Raw genomic sequence first — 17053 nt, 5'->3', positions numbered from 1 at the left:
TCATAAATGGTTCTTTAATTCTTTTTTAATAGATATCAGATATATAAAATATAAAGAACCCTTTTTCAACTTTAAAGGAACTCAGAAAATATAAGATTACATACCAATTAATACACCAGCTTTCCTAGAAACATATGTTCAAGCCAAGAGTTGTTTAGGAACCTTTATTAGGAAACTGCATTAATTCCTAAATTGCCGCAACAAAAGGGATTGTTCAGGATATACATAGCAAAATAGGAATATACAAACAAACGAACAAACAAAACCCTTGGTGGGGTGTGATGGCTGTTTAATGACAGAAAATAGATTTTTAACCTGCTTTTTGAGGATGACAAGATAAAGATTACCTTTAGATGAGGTGGTGCTTCTCCAGCATTATGGGTTGCTAAGGAACAGGATGTTGATTGGCCTTACATTGCACATGCTGTGCCTCACGTGTGCTCTGTTACTGCCCAGTCACTCATACAGTCCCACGGTCCAGTTCACACAGCTGGGGGCTACAGAAGAGGGGAACTGGGCCAAGTCCCACTGACTTAAAGGAGCAGGCTGAGTCAGTGCTGCAAGAATAGCTCAGAAAGAGTGAGACGGGGGGAGGAATATTCATTCAATTGCTTACATCCACTCTCCAACACCCCAGCCCTATATCCTGTCCTACTGCTGAAATGCATCTTAATACCCTTAGATTCTCCTCCTGCCCCATGCTGAGTAGAAGGGGGTGGGCAGTTCAAAGCTCCTGCCTCTGCTTTGCAAAACTGAAAAACATCTGGTGCTTGGCACATTGGAAAAATGCAGCCTTATGGACCAGAAATTGAAAATACTAAAGGAATTCTCCAGCATTTTTCAACCTAATTTCTGTCAGTAGCATCTATAGCATACAGTCAGTTATCACAGACAATGATTTCAATACCTTTCCCTGTACTTACTGCTCAGTAGCTTCTACAACTGCCCATTGGCCTCTGTTAAGAATAGCAATTCAGGACTGTTCTGTTGTTTTACTATGTAGAAGAATAGCATTGAACATTTTATGCATGGCAATTGACTTTATGATGCACATGTGGCATATAAGGATTAGGCTGAATTATGCATTTGAGATCGATGGCATTTTTTCACTGTTACAAAACCTGATTACATGACATTAAATTAAATGTAAGTGCATGTGCTTGTTTATTTTTCTAGTCACAAGCATTTTACAGCGACAAGTGATTGGACGTGATGTTCTTTGTTCTATTTTCAATGCTTCCTCTGGTTTCCTGGCAGTACTTCATTTTTACTCATTAGATACCCTATTTGGCTGATTTCAAAACTCTTTCCCACACTCCGTTCATAGCAGGCACACATGTTTATCACTGATTGCCATCACTTGACAAGCAACAGCCCCAACGTACCATGGCTGTCTACAGTGCGTTTAGGTCCGTTGACCTGAGAACAGCCTCACTGACGTCTTTGTGGGTCTCTGGACCTTCAGCCCAAAACTGAGGTCAGCTCATCAGCTCTTAATCCAAAAACCCTAAAATTGGTGCTGCCACCACAAGCTTAAACATCTGTAATCCCAGCTGCTAAACTGTTACTTTAAATGGACGAGATTGGGCAGGAATCAGATTATTTAGTCCTAATCCAGACTGCTTTCATTTGCTGGGCTCGGATGGTCACTGTGGGACTGTATAAAAGGGGGCAGAGTTAGTTTTTGGAGATAAGTGAGGCATCCATGCAAACTGGGAGAGTTCCCACCCCCTTTTTTCTTCTCCCACCCCCTGTTCTTACTCGTTTCCTACAGCTCTCACACACTCACACGGCGCAGTCATTCAGAGGCACAGCATGGTGGCTGCTCTCTCACACACACACATTCCGAAGAGCAACATGCCCAGATTACCTCATCACTGCCTGATAGCTGTGTGCCTGGCAGGATCTCTCCTACTGCTTCCACTCTGCTGCGGTAAGTGCTAAAGAAAAAGCGAGAGTAACTGTGTTTGCATGTGTGCATGTGTGTGAATGTGTGAGACTTAGAGAGAGAGAGAGAGAGAGAGAGAGAGCAAGAGAGATGTTTTAGAAATTAAGGCAAATCATCGCTGTCCAAAAAAAAAAAAAACATGTATGTCCAAAAGAGTAACTATACAGGAAAAAGCAAAATGTTCTTAAGTAGTAATGCAAGTTGATGTGATGAGATTTTATTCTAAGTAAGTTGCAGCATTGGTCCATTGGTCCATTGGTCCATTGATGGCATCATGAAAATTTATGAAAAGTGTAAAGGACAGCTGCTGAAATCTAACAATGAAGAAAAATCAATCAACGAAAACCAAAAATGGAGGTACATGTTTTTTTTTCCTGATATGCATAGTGGGTCTGAACATAGAAGGCTAAGATAGAAAAATGGGGGCTCTGTATTAAAATGGTTGTAATTCCTACACCATTCACAATTTAGATGGAAAACCTGCTGAAAAAATGCACTTTGAGCTCATATTTATTAATAATTTCAACAATGGGCGACTGCTAAAATAACAGTTAATTTGTTGATGTCCAAATATTTATGGCTCTATTTGTATTGTCACTTTTATGACAAAACCTCATATATGATAAATGATAACTTTGTAGGAGAAGGGCAAACTTTAATTTCATTTGGAAGTCATTCTGGAGAGTTTCTTTGGTACATTCATTATGAAACATTTACACAATGTGAAGTCTAGTGGCAATTAATGTAAAATAATAATTAAAAAAACAGCAACTACATGCATGTTTAAGCCTGAACATGAGCATGGAAACGCTTGGTGTGCATTTGGAAATAAACTGTGTTTGATGAGGGTTGAACACTATGGCTTGCACATGTTTCAGGTTAGGACAGAGCTGTCTAGCAAGTCAGAGCAGTAAGTATGACACATTTGCAAAGGTAGGCATGGATCTCCTGATGTGAGAGCATGTGGTTTAGAATTTTTCTGCTTATTCAGCAAGACCACACAGACTATGGACAATCATCTTGTCAAACAAAGGCCTGAAATGATTCAGATCACAGAGGCCGCTGAGGACAGTGAGGAAAGAAGAGTTTCAATTGTGTGTGTTATGTGACCTCAGAGCAACATGCAGACACAATATTAGAAGTGTAAGTTCATACTGTCTGAGCACAGCAAGCCCAGAGGAAAGCAAAGAAGAAAGGACGAAATTCCATTGTTAGAATTTATTTCTCTTAGATCACCCTTGTCTTTTCAAGTGGCTTCTACTTCAGAAAACAGCGCAAAAAGCAGAAATGCTCTCCTTTTGAGTGTCAACTAAACTGAGACGATGAGTAATTCTTTCCTGTCATTCAGAGCAGATTAAGCTCTTGCCTGTAGTCTCAGGATGCCTTAGAGATGTGGAAATACCCTGGGAAAAGACAAAAACCTCAGTGTATCCTGACATAGCCTTAAGAAAGCATGCTATCTGATTGTGCAATGTGGTTTCTCTAGTATGAGAGACGACCCTGAAGGTTAGAACAATCACGGGGGCGACATAATCCTGGTGCACAGCTGTTTTCTGTAGAAAGTGTCAGCCACGGCTCTGCTAGGTCTCTCTTTATTCTCATTCACAGGATGCTGGCCCCAGAAAAAAAGAAAGATGAGTTGGTTCTTGTTTCTAAAGAGATTGTCACTTGCTGTGGGGGAGCAGCAAGTCAGTGGGAGAAATGGGGCCTTAAATGACTCATGCAGAGAATGCAAAAGGTTAATGGTGCTCTTAAGATGTGCTGCTGAGATGTCACATCATTTAAAGGAATAGTTTGGTGGAAAATCTAATTGACACAGTTTTCTCCTTGCCCTGAATGTAGTCAGCTGAAACACGTTTGATGTCAGAAGTTTGCTTTATTCATTTTATTGCAGGAGCTAGAAGTAAAAAGTACTTAAAAAGTAATAGAGACTTCTGATTAGCATTGTGCAAACAACATGCCTGAATTCTCACAAGTGACCCATACCATGTCAGCTTACAGGACCCCAATCATGCAAAACTCAATTTTCCTCACTTTTTTACATCAATGACTTTGATGCATTATATAAACAATGCTGATTTCTCTCCCTACTTCTTATATTTATATTATTTTTTTAATTATATTTTTCTACAATTAGTGTTATTTTTATGATTAGTGTTTAGTGTTTATTTAAATTCACACTTTTCCTGTTAACCATCTATTTAATGTTATCGCTACACTATGGGGTCTGAGAGTAACACAATTTCAATACTCTGTACCTCCTGTATATAAAATAGTATTGACAATAAAGCTGACTTGACTTACAAAATATATCACTCCCCAGTTCATATAGTCTATCTATAAAAACTAATCTGCAAAAACAACCTGTTTTTAATTCACTGCTTTTGTGATGTCACATTTGCACAAATCTGTTACAAATCTGACTTACAAATCTGACTTACAACAGTTCTACTCCACCCATTCATGCTGTGCTGAAGTTATAAGGAGTATTTTATCCTGGACTGCTTTTTACAGGAGGAACAGCATTTTTCTTAAATGCACAGAAAAAAAACAGCTATTGTAATACTAAAGGATAAAGGTTGGAAATGGTCATGAAAAAATTGAATTCTGAATGTTTTGGGTACATAACAATAGCAATAAAGTGGATGTCAGGGCAAAAAAACAAAATACAACAAAAATGTAGAATACGGGCCCTTTATTTAATCTCAAACCGATTTGCCCATGTGGTTTTATGATTCTGTGTGGCATACTGTTGTCTATAACATCTAAAACCACATAAGTAAGTCTAAATGAGATTACTTAATAACTCAACACAGTTTGAGGCTAGCATGTGATAATTTAGGCAGGCAGAATTATTCCTTTAATTCAGACTTGGACAAGGAGAGAACCTTGCAGAGTTCAACTGGACTTCAACTTATTCCTATAAAAACAGAGTAACGTGTGAGAGGTTTATGGTTTTTAGTTCTAATGCAGGGAGAATTAACACTGAGCTGAGTTTATAGGACAGTAAAGTTGGCAGTCAACAGTCAGAGAAATGTTCCGAGCTTTGTGACAGATTGCTCCAGCAGTCGGGTGATTTGGTAAATTAATCACCAAAAACCAAAGTAAGCTCAGAATTAATAAAAGAAGTGTCACGTGATAAATAACATCAATGTTTCCTTTTTGCCTCTGGAGTGCATAATTCCTGCAAGAATTCCATGAAAAGATTGGACATCCCTGCCAACAATCATTATCTGGAAGGTGCTATCTCACATTAATGCTATGCTCATAGCTTCTCGTGCTTGTTTTGACATGCGTAGGAGATAACTGGGTGAATAACTGGGTGAAGTCTGTGAGTTTCTGGTGTCTAATTACATGAGCTCTGCAGCTGGCCAGAGCTTTGCTTTATGTTGGCCAGAGCTTGGATTTAATTCCATTTTGATGGACAAGAACATGTATTTGTGGGAAACTGTTTGAAGGATACTATACACACTGAGCTCAAAGGTGCTTGTCAGAGCTCAAATCCTTTGGTCTTTTTGTATATTTCACAGTGTTCCGGCTTTGCTGCCTTCAGGTTGACTAAACTGCACTGCATGAGGTCAAACATCCTACGGACTAAACAATATGTGGAACCTTTAGACCTCGGAATTTTTCTCATATCCTCACAAATCTTGGTGGCAATGACACTCAGAGAATGAGTGAGAGAGATGCAAACCATAAAAACAGATGTGCAGGGGGTAGTAGTGTCACCAGCGATCGGACATAACTGTGACTGAAGCACAGGACAAAGCAATGCTCCATTAACTCTCCCTGTTGGGGAGAACATGAAAGGAGCAGTCATTCCATAGGGGCATGTGAATACCTTCACGCTAAAAATCCCTGCACCATGTTAACCTTGCTCAGAGTAATATGTAGCCCTGTTATTGCTACTTTATTTGGCAAATCCATGTGATTATGAAAGCACTGGACTGTTTAGATAGGCTAAATTTTGTGGAGCTCCTTAGTGAATTGCTTGACAGAGGGCATGAAGGTTAGAGCCAAAGACCCGGTTCCCAGTGCTGCCTCATACAGTGACACCGAAATTAATAGCAGGCGGCTGCCTTACCCTGGAGCATGTAGTCTTAAATAAACAATACATACTCGTAGACTGGCCAGACACCCATTTAACAGCTAATGCCATTTAGCTCCATGCTGTTTATGATCCCCTTGTTCGGTGTTGATACAGGTAATAGCTCTCAGTCCCATTTCTCCCACGGTTCTCAGACTAGCAGAGAAGATAGTGGCTAGTTCATACTGTGGGCCTCCTGAGCATGCTTTAAGGACAAACTTTAATCACTGGGGTAGCATGCGAAACCAAATTCAATTAGCATTTAGTGAGTCTTATTGGATGTGAGGGCAACCAACTGTACTAAACAACCTCTGGGCTTTGTCAAACAAGAACAGCAAATTAGCATTTATTTAGGACTTCCCATTCAGGCCTTGTTTCTTCACTGGTGTTTTTTAAATTAGACAGCTAGGTCAGGCTGAGACGAAGCCCTAATGGTCTTGGCAACCTGCCATTAAGAAAAACGTATGGGCCGTTTCTTAACTTCAACGCAAAGGACACAAAAGTCACAGAGAAATGCAAAGTCCATCTGTTGTAAGGCCAAGTCTGGTAAAGCGTGCATACCACAACATTCACTGCAGCCCATACTGCTGGATATATGACCTGTCTTAAGTGCAAAAGGGCTGGTTGACCACTGTATTTTTGTAAATTCCAGCAAGAACCCAAAGTTGAACTCAGGTTTCAGTGAATGACTGAAGTAGAAAGAACTCCCTGGAATCTCAGCTTTGTGGAGCTTCAATTAGCCAAATATATATACATACATGTCAATGAATGTAACTTGAGAGAAACAGCTTTAACAGTCTGCACATGTATATGTAACATATACAATGTTCCACCATATCACTTCTGTCAAGTTAGAACACAATATCCCTTCAGACAATGGCAAAACATCAGAGATATACAGAGGAAAGAATCCAGATTTGGCTTAGACTCTTGAGAAAAGCCTCTTGGGTTGGTACCCAGGTGTGGAAATCACTAACATTCCCTCAAGAATAGCACTTGAAGTTGATAGCTTGGACTAAGCAGACAGCTGAATAAATGAACTAAATCTAAAATACAAGCCAGAATGATTATTTATTCAGCTCCTTCCTGTGATGCGGAAGCTGTTTCTCAGGGTCTGCTTCCATCTTCTTCACCCCAGAGCCCACACCAGACAGAAGGCTCACCACTGCTCAAGTGCTGTAAATCCCAAGACTACAAGCAACCAGTGAAGACTTCTTTAGAATGTAGGAATCACTAAGGGTCATTTGCTTTTTATAGCCATGTATGTACTGATCTCCCATCTCTCATGTTCTTGTCCAATGACCAGTTGACCTGCTTGCTTTGGTCTCAAGTGGCCCTTTAATATAGCAATGTAAAGCCCCGTGAGAATTTTCATCCTCATTAAATTAAGAAAGGATGGTTTCCGTTCTTAGAAACTTCTCATAATGGATAAAAGCTGCTTTGAATCATCGGTAGAAGTTAGACAAATACTTTGTGAAAACTGTTCTTTAACTACATTTTAATTGTAATACCTTCTATGATCAGAGAAGGTCTAATATATTACCTGCTGAATCCAAGATGTCTTATTCTTAACAGTTATCTTAGCTACGGCTACTGTTTGAGCATGGCAATGATTAATCAGATATATGATCATTTTAGCTTATATTAAGGACTGACAGAAACATCCTGACAGCTGGCATTTTTGACTCTTTATTCATTCAACAGAATGGCCTCAAGTAATTCCATAGCACCACATATATCATGTCAACATAAGCTGAATGGATATAGCTGTTTCACATAGCTGACAAATGGCAGTGGTATGAATGTGCATACAAAGATCTCAAGTTACTGATTATTCTTCTATTTGACTACAATGCCCTTTATTGTTGAGTAACACAGCTAAAATGTGTTAACATAAAAAGACGACCAGTTCAAAGTAGGATCACTTCAGATGAACTAAAGATTAAATGTAATAGCTAATAAGTGATGGTCCTCTGATTCATCTGGCCTTAGTGTGTTTATATCAAAACAACCACTGTTCAAGTGAATATGTGGAAGAATAACAAAGATTGTGAAATTTCAGAAAAAAAACAACCTAAAGCTGGAACAGGAATGCAATCAAGAGTCATATTAACATGAAATAATATATATAATTATTACAGGAATATTGCTCCTATTGTTGACTTCTTTCTTCATATGAGCAGGTTTTGCAAATCCCACCTAAATGTAATCTCTTTTATCTCCACAGTTGGCCAAGATGCCTCGCCACAATATGACTATGACTCCACTCCATCACCAGATTACGACTACAATGCCACATTTGACTACACTTTATACAGTGTGTATTTCTATGTTTAATAATCTTTCAGAAACACTTTACTTCAAACCTGCTACATAACATTAACATAAACATGCCATAAACATGTACTTGCAGATGTCATGGACTGTCATGAGTAGTCCTGACAAATTTTGCTCAGTCATATCATTTTTGCTGGGTAACACTTTACTGAAGGGCAGCAATCATAGTCTTTTCATGATTAATGGCATTAACGTATCGCTGCTGTTGAAACTGATCTCCAAAATGGCAACTTTACAGGAGAAGGAAAAAACATACTTTAATATTAATGTAAGTCACTGGACCTAGACATTTTTCCAAGCAATTTTGGGTTGTTTCTTTTGGTCCGTTCATTATGAAATTTTCACACAACACACAAAGGCAAGTTCAAATTAAGTCAAAAACTGAAAAATGACAATATTGTTCCAACAGCAGCGATATACAGAAACCATACTGAAGTTAGTGTCACTACAGTAATCATGGTGTATATTATGTAATACAGTTAATAGAATGATCAATTTTTTCACACCACACTTGTTGAACTAGGCAATGGCAGCACTGAAGACCTGGAGAAGTTGATTGAAGGAAAAAGTATAGATGGTGAGGAGACCGAGACGGACATAAGCCCAACAAATGCAGAATCTACTGTGTCCACTACCTTGACCAAAGCTCAGGTATACAGAAAGTTGTGAAAGTTGTGAAAACTGTGTAAGTGGGTGAATGATCTGCCTCTCCCATAAAGCCATAATGACCTTGTGTTCTCAAGAGCAGGACATCAGGAGGAGTTTCTTTAAGAATTGTGTGGGTGGACAAAACTTTGCTGAAACAGACAAAAACTTTGAAGACATGTACAACAGGCCCCTATCATCTTCAACCTCTAACTTCAAAACTGAATTAAGTCCCAAATGAGCTGATTCATCTGCTCTGTGCTTGAAACTCACACTTAGTGTGTTTATATCAAAACAGTCACAGTTCAAGTGACAACATGCACAAAGTGTGGGATAACAAAGGTTATGAAGCATCTGGGGTTTTTGACACAATGTTGTTTTTCCATGACAACAAAATACAATAAGATATATTTTAATGTGCAAAAGTCAGCCATTAAAAAATGATTTAAAGCTATTTATCTTGGCAGAAAGTGATTTTGTCAATAGCACTACATAACAAAAGAACAAACATAAATAAACATAAATAAGGTAAAACATAACAAGAACTGCTTGTTTTTTAAAAAAGTGCCTAATATCTTGGTTAGAATAATACAGTTGGAAGAACACAAGCTTGTTCCCTGGTTTTCATGTTGCATTCTCGTTGTTGAATGTATATGTTATTGTTACTGACATTGTTATTTCATCAGCAAACAAATGTGTCTCTGCATTTTTCTTTCAATTTTTATTTTTCTATATCATTTCAACACATCAGCACTGTCCTTTACATTGTGTAAACCTTAATGAATAGACCAAAGGAAATGCTCCAACATTACATTTTTGAGGATTTGGAGACTTTTTTGGTGGAAATTTGTAATTACATGCAACCTGCAGAAGAACATCTTATAACATTGGTTGTGCTTGGGCCCCCTTGAGTGGATGAATCTAGTGTCTGCAAATGCATTGAAAGAGTATTCAAAGAGAACTCAGTCAAAACTTGGTGAGGGATGTGTAAATGAATGTAAGCGAAGATGTAAGTGAATTGTCTATTGTTGTCATCACACCTTCAAGCATATCTTTTGAATCTGGGTATTTGACATTAATGTGTGAAAACGTATGATGCAGTCTGTAAAATCCAAAACAACACATTTGGCTTTGAAATGATTACTTCAGGCTCTACAGGGCGACTCGCAGTGACAAACAGCAGAACAACATATTCAACTTACATAGTGCAGCTTTAAGTTAAGTTAAGCCTTCTCCTGTAAAGTCACTTTTTGGGGGATACATATTTTTGGACAGTGAAAAAATAACAGGCTTCCTTGAGAACAGGTCTGGAAATAGTTAAGCTCACACATTTGTTTATTTTTATTATATTTCTATTCTATTATATTATTTATATTTTATATTTTAATGTTATTTTTTTGGATCACATAAATTTCCCCAAAAAAATTTCCCAGATATCTAAGCCTTTGGCACAGCAGTAAAATATATCATATTCTAATTATAGTAATAAAAGGTGCTCTCTTAGGATTTCAACACAGAGTCTTGCTGTTATTGTGGATTAGACATGGTGTGGAAGCATATGCTGGCACTGTGGATGCCTGTTAATTCAGTACTGAAAGTAAATGTAAACACATTGTTATTAGTGTAGGACTACAGATCTATCCAAAAGGCCCATCTGCTTTACATCCCATATTTAGGCTTGGAAGATAAACAAATGCCTCTGGATTAAGATATGCCACAGATAGTGGGGGAGGGGGAGGGAAAGATCCCTACAGGGAAAACAGCTCGAAACTCCTGAGAGTAAATTCCCAGCACTCACCTACAATGCGGGTAGCGTGGTGTGAGGGTCACACTGATATTATATTACACGAGTACTGCACGTGTTATTATCCCATTCATACAAATGAAATATAAGTCCATTCCATAAAATTACTGTTAAAACAACAATCTCGAGATCAATGCAACAAGTGCTTGCTCTTGCCTATTTGAGTCTCTCTGTGTTAGACACAGTAGGTAGAGAGGTCTAGGAGTCTTACTCATAACAGCTCCTGAGTCATAAAAGCTCACATAATCCTTGTCTCTAAAGCAGACAGTCCCTCTCCACACCTTGACACAGTTTGAAAAAAGACTTTGTACCTTATATTTTCACATCTTTGCCTCAGGGTATATAGATGTGATGGTACTCTTTGTGCCTCTCTACTGAACAGTTGCAGAGCAGTACTTGTTACTACCAGCATCGAAATGAGTATATTTAAGACAAAGGTTATGCTATGTGACAATACCCCACACTTGCATTAGCTGGTGCATGTTACGCTGGTTTAACTTTACTTAGACTGAATGTGTAACTTGAGATGCAGCGCCGAACAGCTCTCTTTTAGCACATTCGTTCCAGAGGCCTTCACTGACATCACCATTTCAAAGGTGCAAAAAAATGTAATCTAATCTATTCTATTTAATACGCTTGTATGATCATTACTGTTTGCAGCAATGATCACAAAGGTGTCAGGAATTAACTTTCGTTTAATAAAAACAGTGAAATTAGCAAAAACTTTAAATGATCCATCTTATTGAATACTTCTGGCTATTTCCTAAATAAAAGTTTTTTGTAGTGCGTAAACACTGTTAGTGTTTCAATACCTGAAGTTCACTCTCGAAATATGGAAACTGTGTGGTTTTAATTCTGTGTTTTTGTGGTGCTACAAAAACCAACATATTTGTCTGTCAATATCTGTCAATTAATAAAACCACATACAGTGGTTTAACTTGCTCATTTATGATCACATTCTAAGTGAAAAACAGCCTGTTTAATTCTAAGGAATAAAGAGAGGTTGAAAGTGGTCTTGTAAAAAATGGATTGTGACTGTTTCAGATACATAGAACCCCAAAAATGCCTTAAGGACCTCAAGGAAATTAATCAAATAAGGGAAACGTAGAATATGAGTCCTTTACAATGATTATACAATGTACCCATGACCAAGACATATCTGATGACCAAAATGTGCTTTTGTTCCAAAAAAAATGTAATTACATGAAAATTACATGAAAACTTATTTGTTTATTTTTTTGTTAACTTTGTTCATTTATGGATAACAATGTGCCATTTACTGTTAGAAACCACACAAGCGAGTCTATTTGAGATTACTTAACAGTTCTATGTGGTTTTAGGCAAATGCGTGATTACTTAGGAAGTTTTACATTAGCCTCACAGCTCCAGTGCAAAAGTAAAGAAACTAAACTAACAACTAAACTGGGGGGTAAGAGGAAAATCATGCAATTAAGTCAAGCTATCGGTTTAAAGTGTAAGTTCCAAGAAAGTATATCTTTTGCTCACACAAAGTAGCCCTTTTTAAAATAGGAATTTAGTGATTGTAGAAGTAAATTGTTCTCTCTAGCACCAGAGGTTTCTGGTAAACAAAAAAACACAGGTAACAGAACATTTAGTAATAGCCAAAACAAGTCTGTTAGAGGGGGAACTTTGCCAGCGGCAATCATTCTGTGCATCAATTATTTTGTGCATCAATCATTCTGTGTCTCAGTAACTCACTGATTTTGTTTTGCTGGTAGTGGATCATCTATTGATACAGCTGCTCCTCTCTGATCATTGCAGGCCTCTAGAACAGTGTATCCCAGCTTACTGCTCACGGTGGTCCTGACTGCTCATCAGATACTACGGTTTCTATAGTCCACACAGCACCCATCACAGGACACTGTCAAACACATACACATGAGGTGAGTGCAGGCTGTTCTCATTATTGAAACCCAAACTTTATATTTTTGTTCTATATACATTTTTTAACTCTGGACATGAAATACTGTATGTTGCATCCTGCTGCAGTGAGCCTGCCTTTAACAGAAAATATGCATGTAATTCTATTTGATGCCAACAGAGGGCACGCAAAGCCCAGGTAAAGAAGAATATTGTTGCTCTCTCTCTCTCTCTCTCTCTCACACACACACACACACACACACACACCTTCTAACCCGCTCATCTGTCTGGGTTGTGGGAGGAGTTGGAGCCCATCCCAGAGGTCAGTGGGCAGAAGGCAGGAAACAGGTCGCCAATCCATTGCAGGGCAGACAGACAGACATATACATTCACACACACACTCACACCTAGGGGCAATTCAATGTTTCCAGTTGGCCTGACTGCTTGTCTTTGGACTGTGGGAGGAAACCCAAGCAAACACGGGGAGAGCATGCAAACTCCAGATTTGCGCAGTCATAATGGTCCTGACGTGTCAGGCCAGCAATTCGAGGTTAAAAATGGGAACTTTATAGCTCATGCATTGACTTTTATCAAAGGTTTATTGTGGATTCAGTGATATCGCTACTTCAGTGTTACACTTTGGAATAATGAGCTAGTGAAAGTCCTGCTGAACTGCACATACCTACTGCAGAGCAGATGAGTGGTGGTGTCTAGTATTGAGTCCATTTTATCCCTCATCCTCCTGGTGATCGTTCCAGCCTAAAGATATTTATGAGCTGCTGTTGTTTTCTGACTGGGTGTCCTCTTCTTTTCATAGGAGCTCAAGAGAAGACAACATGGACAGAGAGCCAGAGATTTGGCAAAAGAGACAAGCAGGAAGACAGACGGACAGACAAACTCATACATGAATGCACGCACACCCACAAACCTCTCACTTCAAAGAAGCAGCTATAAGTATCTCCTACCTGCACCTCCAAACAAGCACAGAGGATTCACATGGACTGGATGAATAGGATGGGCTACCTGAAAGAAGAACGAAGCTCAATCAAATGAGAGATTCCCCTTTGTTAGCTTACTCCCTAAGTGTGTCTTACAAGGAGAGAAAGGAGGCAGAAAAAAGCCTTGGTGAGTCAGGTCAGGGAAAAAACAAAGATATCAAAGCTTTATGAATGTAAAAATAATCATCAAATGAAATGTTACATATGAATTATGTTTTGGTGCAATTTCTAAGGACTTTTATTACAATAAAATAATTAGTGTTACTGTAATTAGACAAGCAAAATGAGATACAATGCTGAAAGGAGTGAAAGGACCTTTAATGTGAAAAGTGTGTATGTCAGCGTCTGTGTATGTGTGTGTTTCACTGTCATGTTCTTATTTAAGACCACTGATCACAGCAACAAGTCTTAAAAATCCCATCTGCTTCTCACAGGCCACCTCACATTATGAAAAACAAAACAAAAAAAACAAAGTACAATAGAAATCTTGCTAGTGTTTCAAATGGAACATTATTTCTGTGAATTTTATTACCTTTCATACCAGTTAACAGTTTTGCTTTACCCACAATGTAAAATGCACGTTCACCTAAATATAACGTTTTACATAAAACCCCCTCATGCCAGTTCTAGTGCTGAAGGAATCACGTTCCTGTGCTTAGTAAACTTACTTCAATGTTATTATTTTCTTCTTTATGTGAGCAGACCTCATGGCTGAATCTCAACCTCCCTGTCATTAAACCTATGCAGTGCACTACAAATGGCTCTCTGTTAGGTAATGCACAGTTATAGAAGCCACTATTTCATGACCTACATGGTGCACTACATAGTGTGTAAGGAGCTGTTTGAGATTCAGCCTATGAGTGTCAGAGCAGAAGCCATAGCTCCAGCAGAAGTCCTGCCACTCTTTAGATGCATTTAGTATGGCAGAGGTTCACTGTTCAATGCATGATGTGCACGCAGGCACTTTCCTAAGCCAATGCACTTCTTCTAGTCAACACCACTTTCTCAGTGTTCTGGGTGGATAGCACTTTGCCGCACACGTTTATGTTTGAAATATGAAATGTTTTCATATTCTTTTTCTTTTTAAAGTTCTGAAAGGATCCAGTTTGAGATGAATGGACATGTTTTTGTGAACTAATGAAGCAGTCTGTATGTCTTGTTAATGATTTCTGAATAAATATTTTTTAATTACATTCGTACATTTGGCCACCTGAATGGTTCAGGATTGAGATTTTTTTTGGCCAGAGCGGTTCACTGACCTTTGCATTAACAGATACAATGATGTTTGAGATGTTTGTTTGACAGCTATTTATAGAAATGAGTCTTAACCTGAAGCGTCCACTGACAGCTCATGGTTTCTGTTAATCCATTACATATTTAATGTCAGAGAGTATTGCAAAACATCACAACATATCAGAAGTCCTGCCATGAAACCATTAAGGAGAAGAAACCTTATTAGTATGATGACAGCACGTAATGAAAGTTAATAGACAAAAATAGACAAAGGACAAAACAAGGCCATGAGACATGTTAATGTCTGGAAAAAGATGTTCTTATCCAGTTGCTACAGTGGGATCTGCCCTGGTGAGCAAAGAAGCGATGAGACACTTGCTGAATACATTATGTCTATTTTCTGCCTTTGGACACTGAACAACACAACAGACAGGGGGAATCTTCATTTAGCACAAATGCAGATGATAAATCAGTTGCGTGCAGAAGATAAATAAAAAGATCTTTGAGCAAGTAGGTTACAGAAAACTAATTAATAACATTCTAGGACTGTAATTTAGGACCTTAGTTGTAAATGAATGAACATTTAGAAAACTAAATAGGTTGATATTTATATTCTTGTAACTGTGTGTGTATGTATAATGATAATTCTCAAAAACCTGCTTTTTGCTCTGAAAAGATTACATATGTTTTTTTACCATTTTCCAACATCTTTATCCCTTTGAATTTCTTATGGCAGATTGAGCATCACTCTGCACACTCTCTCTCAATTAAGATGATCTAAACATTAAGATACTTTGGGAAATCCAGCCTTCATGTTTTTATTACTGTGCCTTTCAGATTGATAAATGTAAATGATCTCTCTTCTGATTGGCTGCATTGTATTTGCCAGTCCAGACTGAAAAACACTCCCATGTGTTCACTTTAGCATGAGTGGGTGGAGCTAAAACTGCTGTTGGCTGTTGTAACATAAAACAAACTAACAAACAAACAAAAAAAACCAATGCAATAAACTGCAAACTAACTGTTCTGGTAACTGTTGATTAGTCCTGCACATTGGCATGGTGGAATTTTACCCCCTTTCCTCCATGCAAAACGCTTCAACTCTGTTATGTTGGTGGGTTTCCTCCCATGAACTGCTTGCTTCCAGGTCCCTTCCCACAAAATTTCTGCAGAATTATGGTCAGGACTTTGACTTCCAAAACATTAACTTTATTCTTTAACCATTCTTTGGTAGAATGTCTTGTGTGCTTAGGGTCATGGTCTTGTTGCATGACCCGCGTTCTCAAACATAACCCTTCTCATTTAAACAGAAAATATCTATTTTGGTCTCATCTGTCCATGAAACTTTGTTCCAATAGCCTTCTGGCTTGTCCATGTGATATTTAGCTAACTGCAGACAGGCAGCAATGTTCTTTTTTTCTCCTTCCCCTGCCATGCTCACCATTGTTGTTCAGTGTTGTCCTGATGGTGGACTCATTAACATTAACATTAGCCACTGAGACAAGCCTTTAGTTTCTTAGAAGTTACCCTGGGTTCCTTTGTGACCTCACGGATTATAACACGCCTTGCTCTTGGTGTGATCATTGTTGGTCGACCACTCCTGGGGAGCGTAACAATGGTCTTGATTTTCCTCCATCCCTTTGATTGAAAACACTAATTCTAATTTCACCTTCAAATTATCTGCTAATCCGAGGGGGTCACACCAGACACTGAAAGCAAAGGTTCACATACTTTATAATTTACAAAATCTTATAATAAAAGTCTAAGATTTTTGTCTCATTTGTTTGATTTGGTTCTCTTTATCTACTATTAGGACTTGTGAAAATCTGATGAAAAAACAGAAAATTCTAAAGGGTTCGCAAGCTTTCAAGCACCACTGTAAATGGCTCTCAAAGCCAGTGATGTATATTAAAAGCATTTCCATAAATGAAAAATGGTCATGTTCACACATACACCCATAGACTGAAAGCCAGACTAATTCACACAAGAAAAATTATAGGGGCACTTATTCATTCAATGAAGTCAATGTGTGACAAACAATTAAAAGGGGAGAAAATGTCGAGCATTCTGCCACACGTGCATCAGCACCTTTGACTTGCAGCCAGTGAAATATTCATGAT

General features: G+C 38.3%; 1 protein-coding gene across 1 annotated transcript; it reads left to right on the top strand.

Annotated features, from left to right (window-relative positions):
- The first annotated feature begins 1731 nt into the window (after window positions 1-1731).
- On the top strand, window positions 1732-14899 carry si:ch211-191i18.2 (uncharacterized protein LOC564095 homolog). The gene is made up of 5 exons (XM_037535246.1): window positions 1732-1933; window positions 8263-8352; window positions 8896-9023; window positions 12604-12725; window positions 13520-14899. The coding sequence occupies exons 1-4, from the start codon at window positions 1816-1818 to the stop codon at window positions 12676-12678; spliced, it is 411 nt and encodes a 136-aa protein (XP_037391143.1). The 5' UTR covers window positions 1732-1815; the 3' UTR covers window positions 12679-12725; window positions 13520-14899.
- Window positions 14900-17053: the final 2154 nt, after the last annotated feature.

This window comes from Pygocentrus nattereri, chromosome 27 (genome assembly GCF_015220715.1).
Source record: "Pygocentrus nattereri isolate fPygNat1 chromosome 27, fPygNat1.pri, whole genome shotgun sequence".
Classification (NCBI taxonomy): Eukaryota; Metazoa; Chordata; class Actinopteri; order Characiformes; family Serrasalmidae; genus Pygocentrus; species Pygocentrus nattereri.
This window is presented reverse-complemented; position numbering and strand designations above follow the sequence as displayed.

Coding starts and splice junctions, on each gene's coding strand:
- si:ch211-191i18.2 (XM_037535246.1), top strand. CDS start 1,816: ATGGTGGCTGCTCTCTCACACACACACATTCCGAAGAGCAACATGCCC. Junction 1,934..8,262: donor ACTGCTTCCACTCTGCTGCG/GTAAGTGCTAAA, acceptor TTATCTCCACAG/TTGGCCAAGATGCCTCGCCA. Junction 9,024..12,603: donor CTACCTTGACCAAAGCTCAG/GTATACAGAAAG, acceptor TGATCATTGCAG/GCCTCTAGAACAGTGTATCC.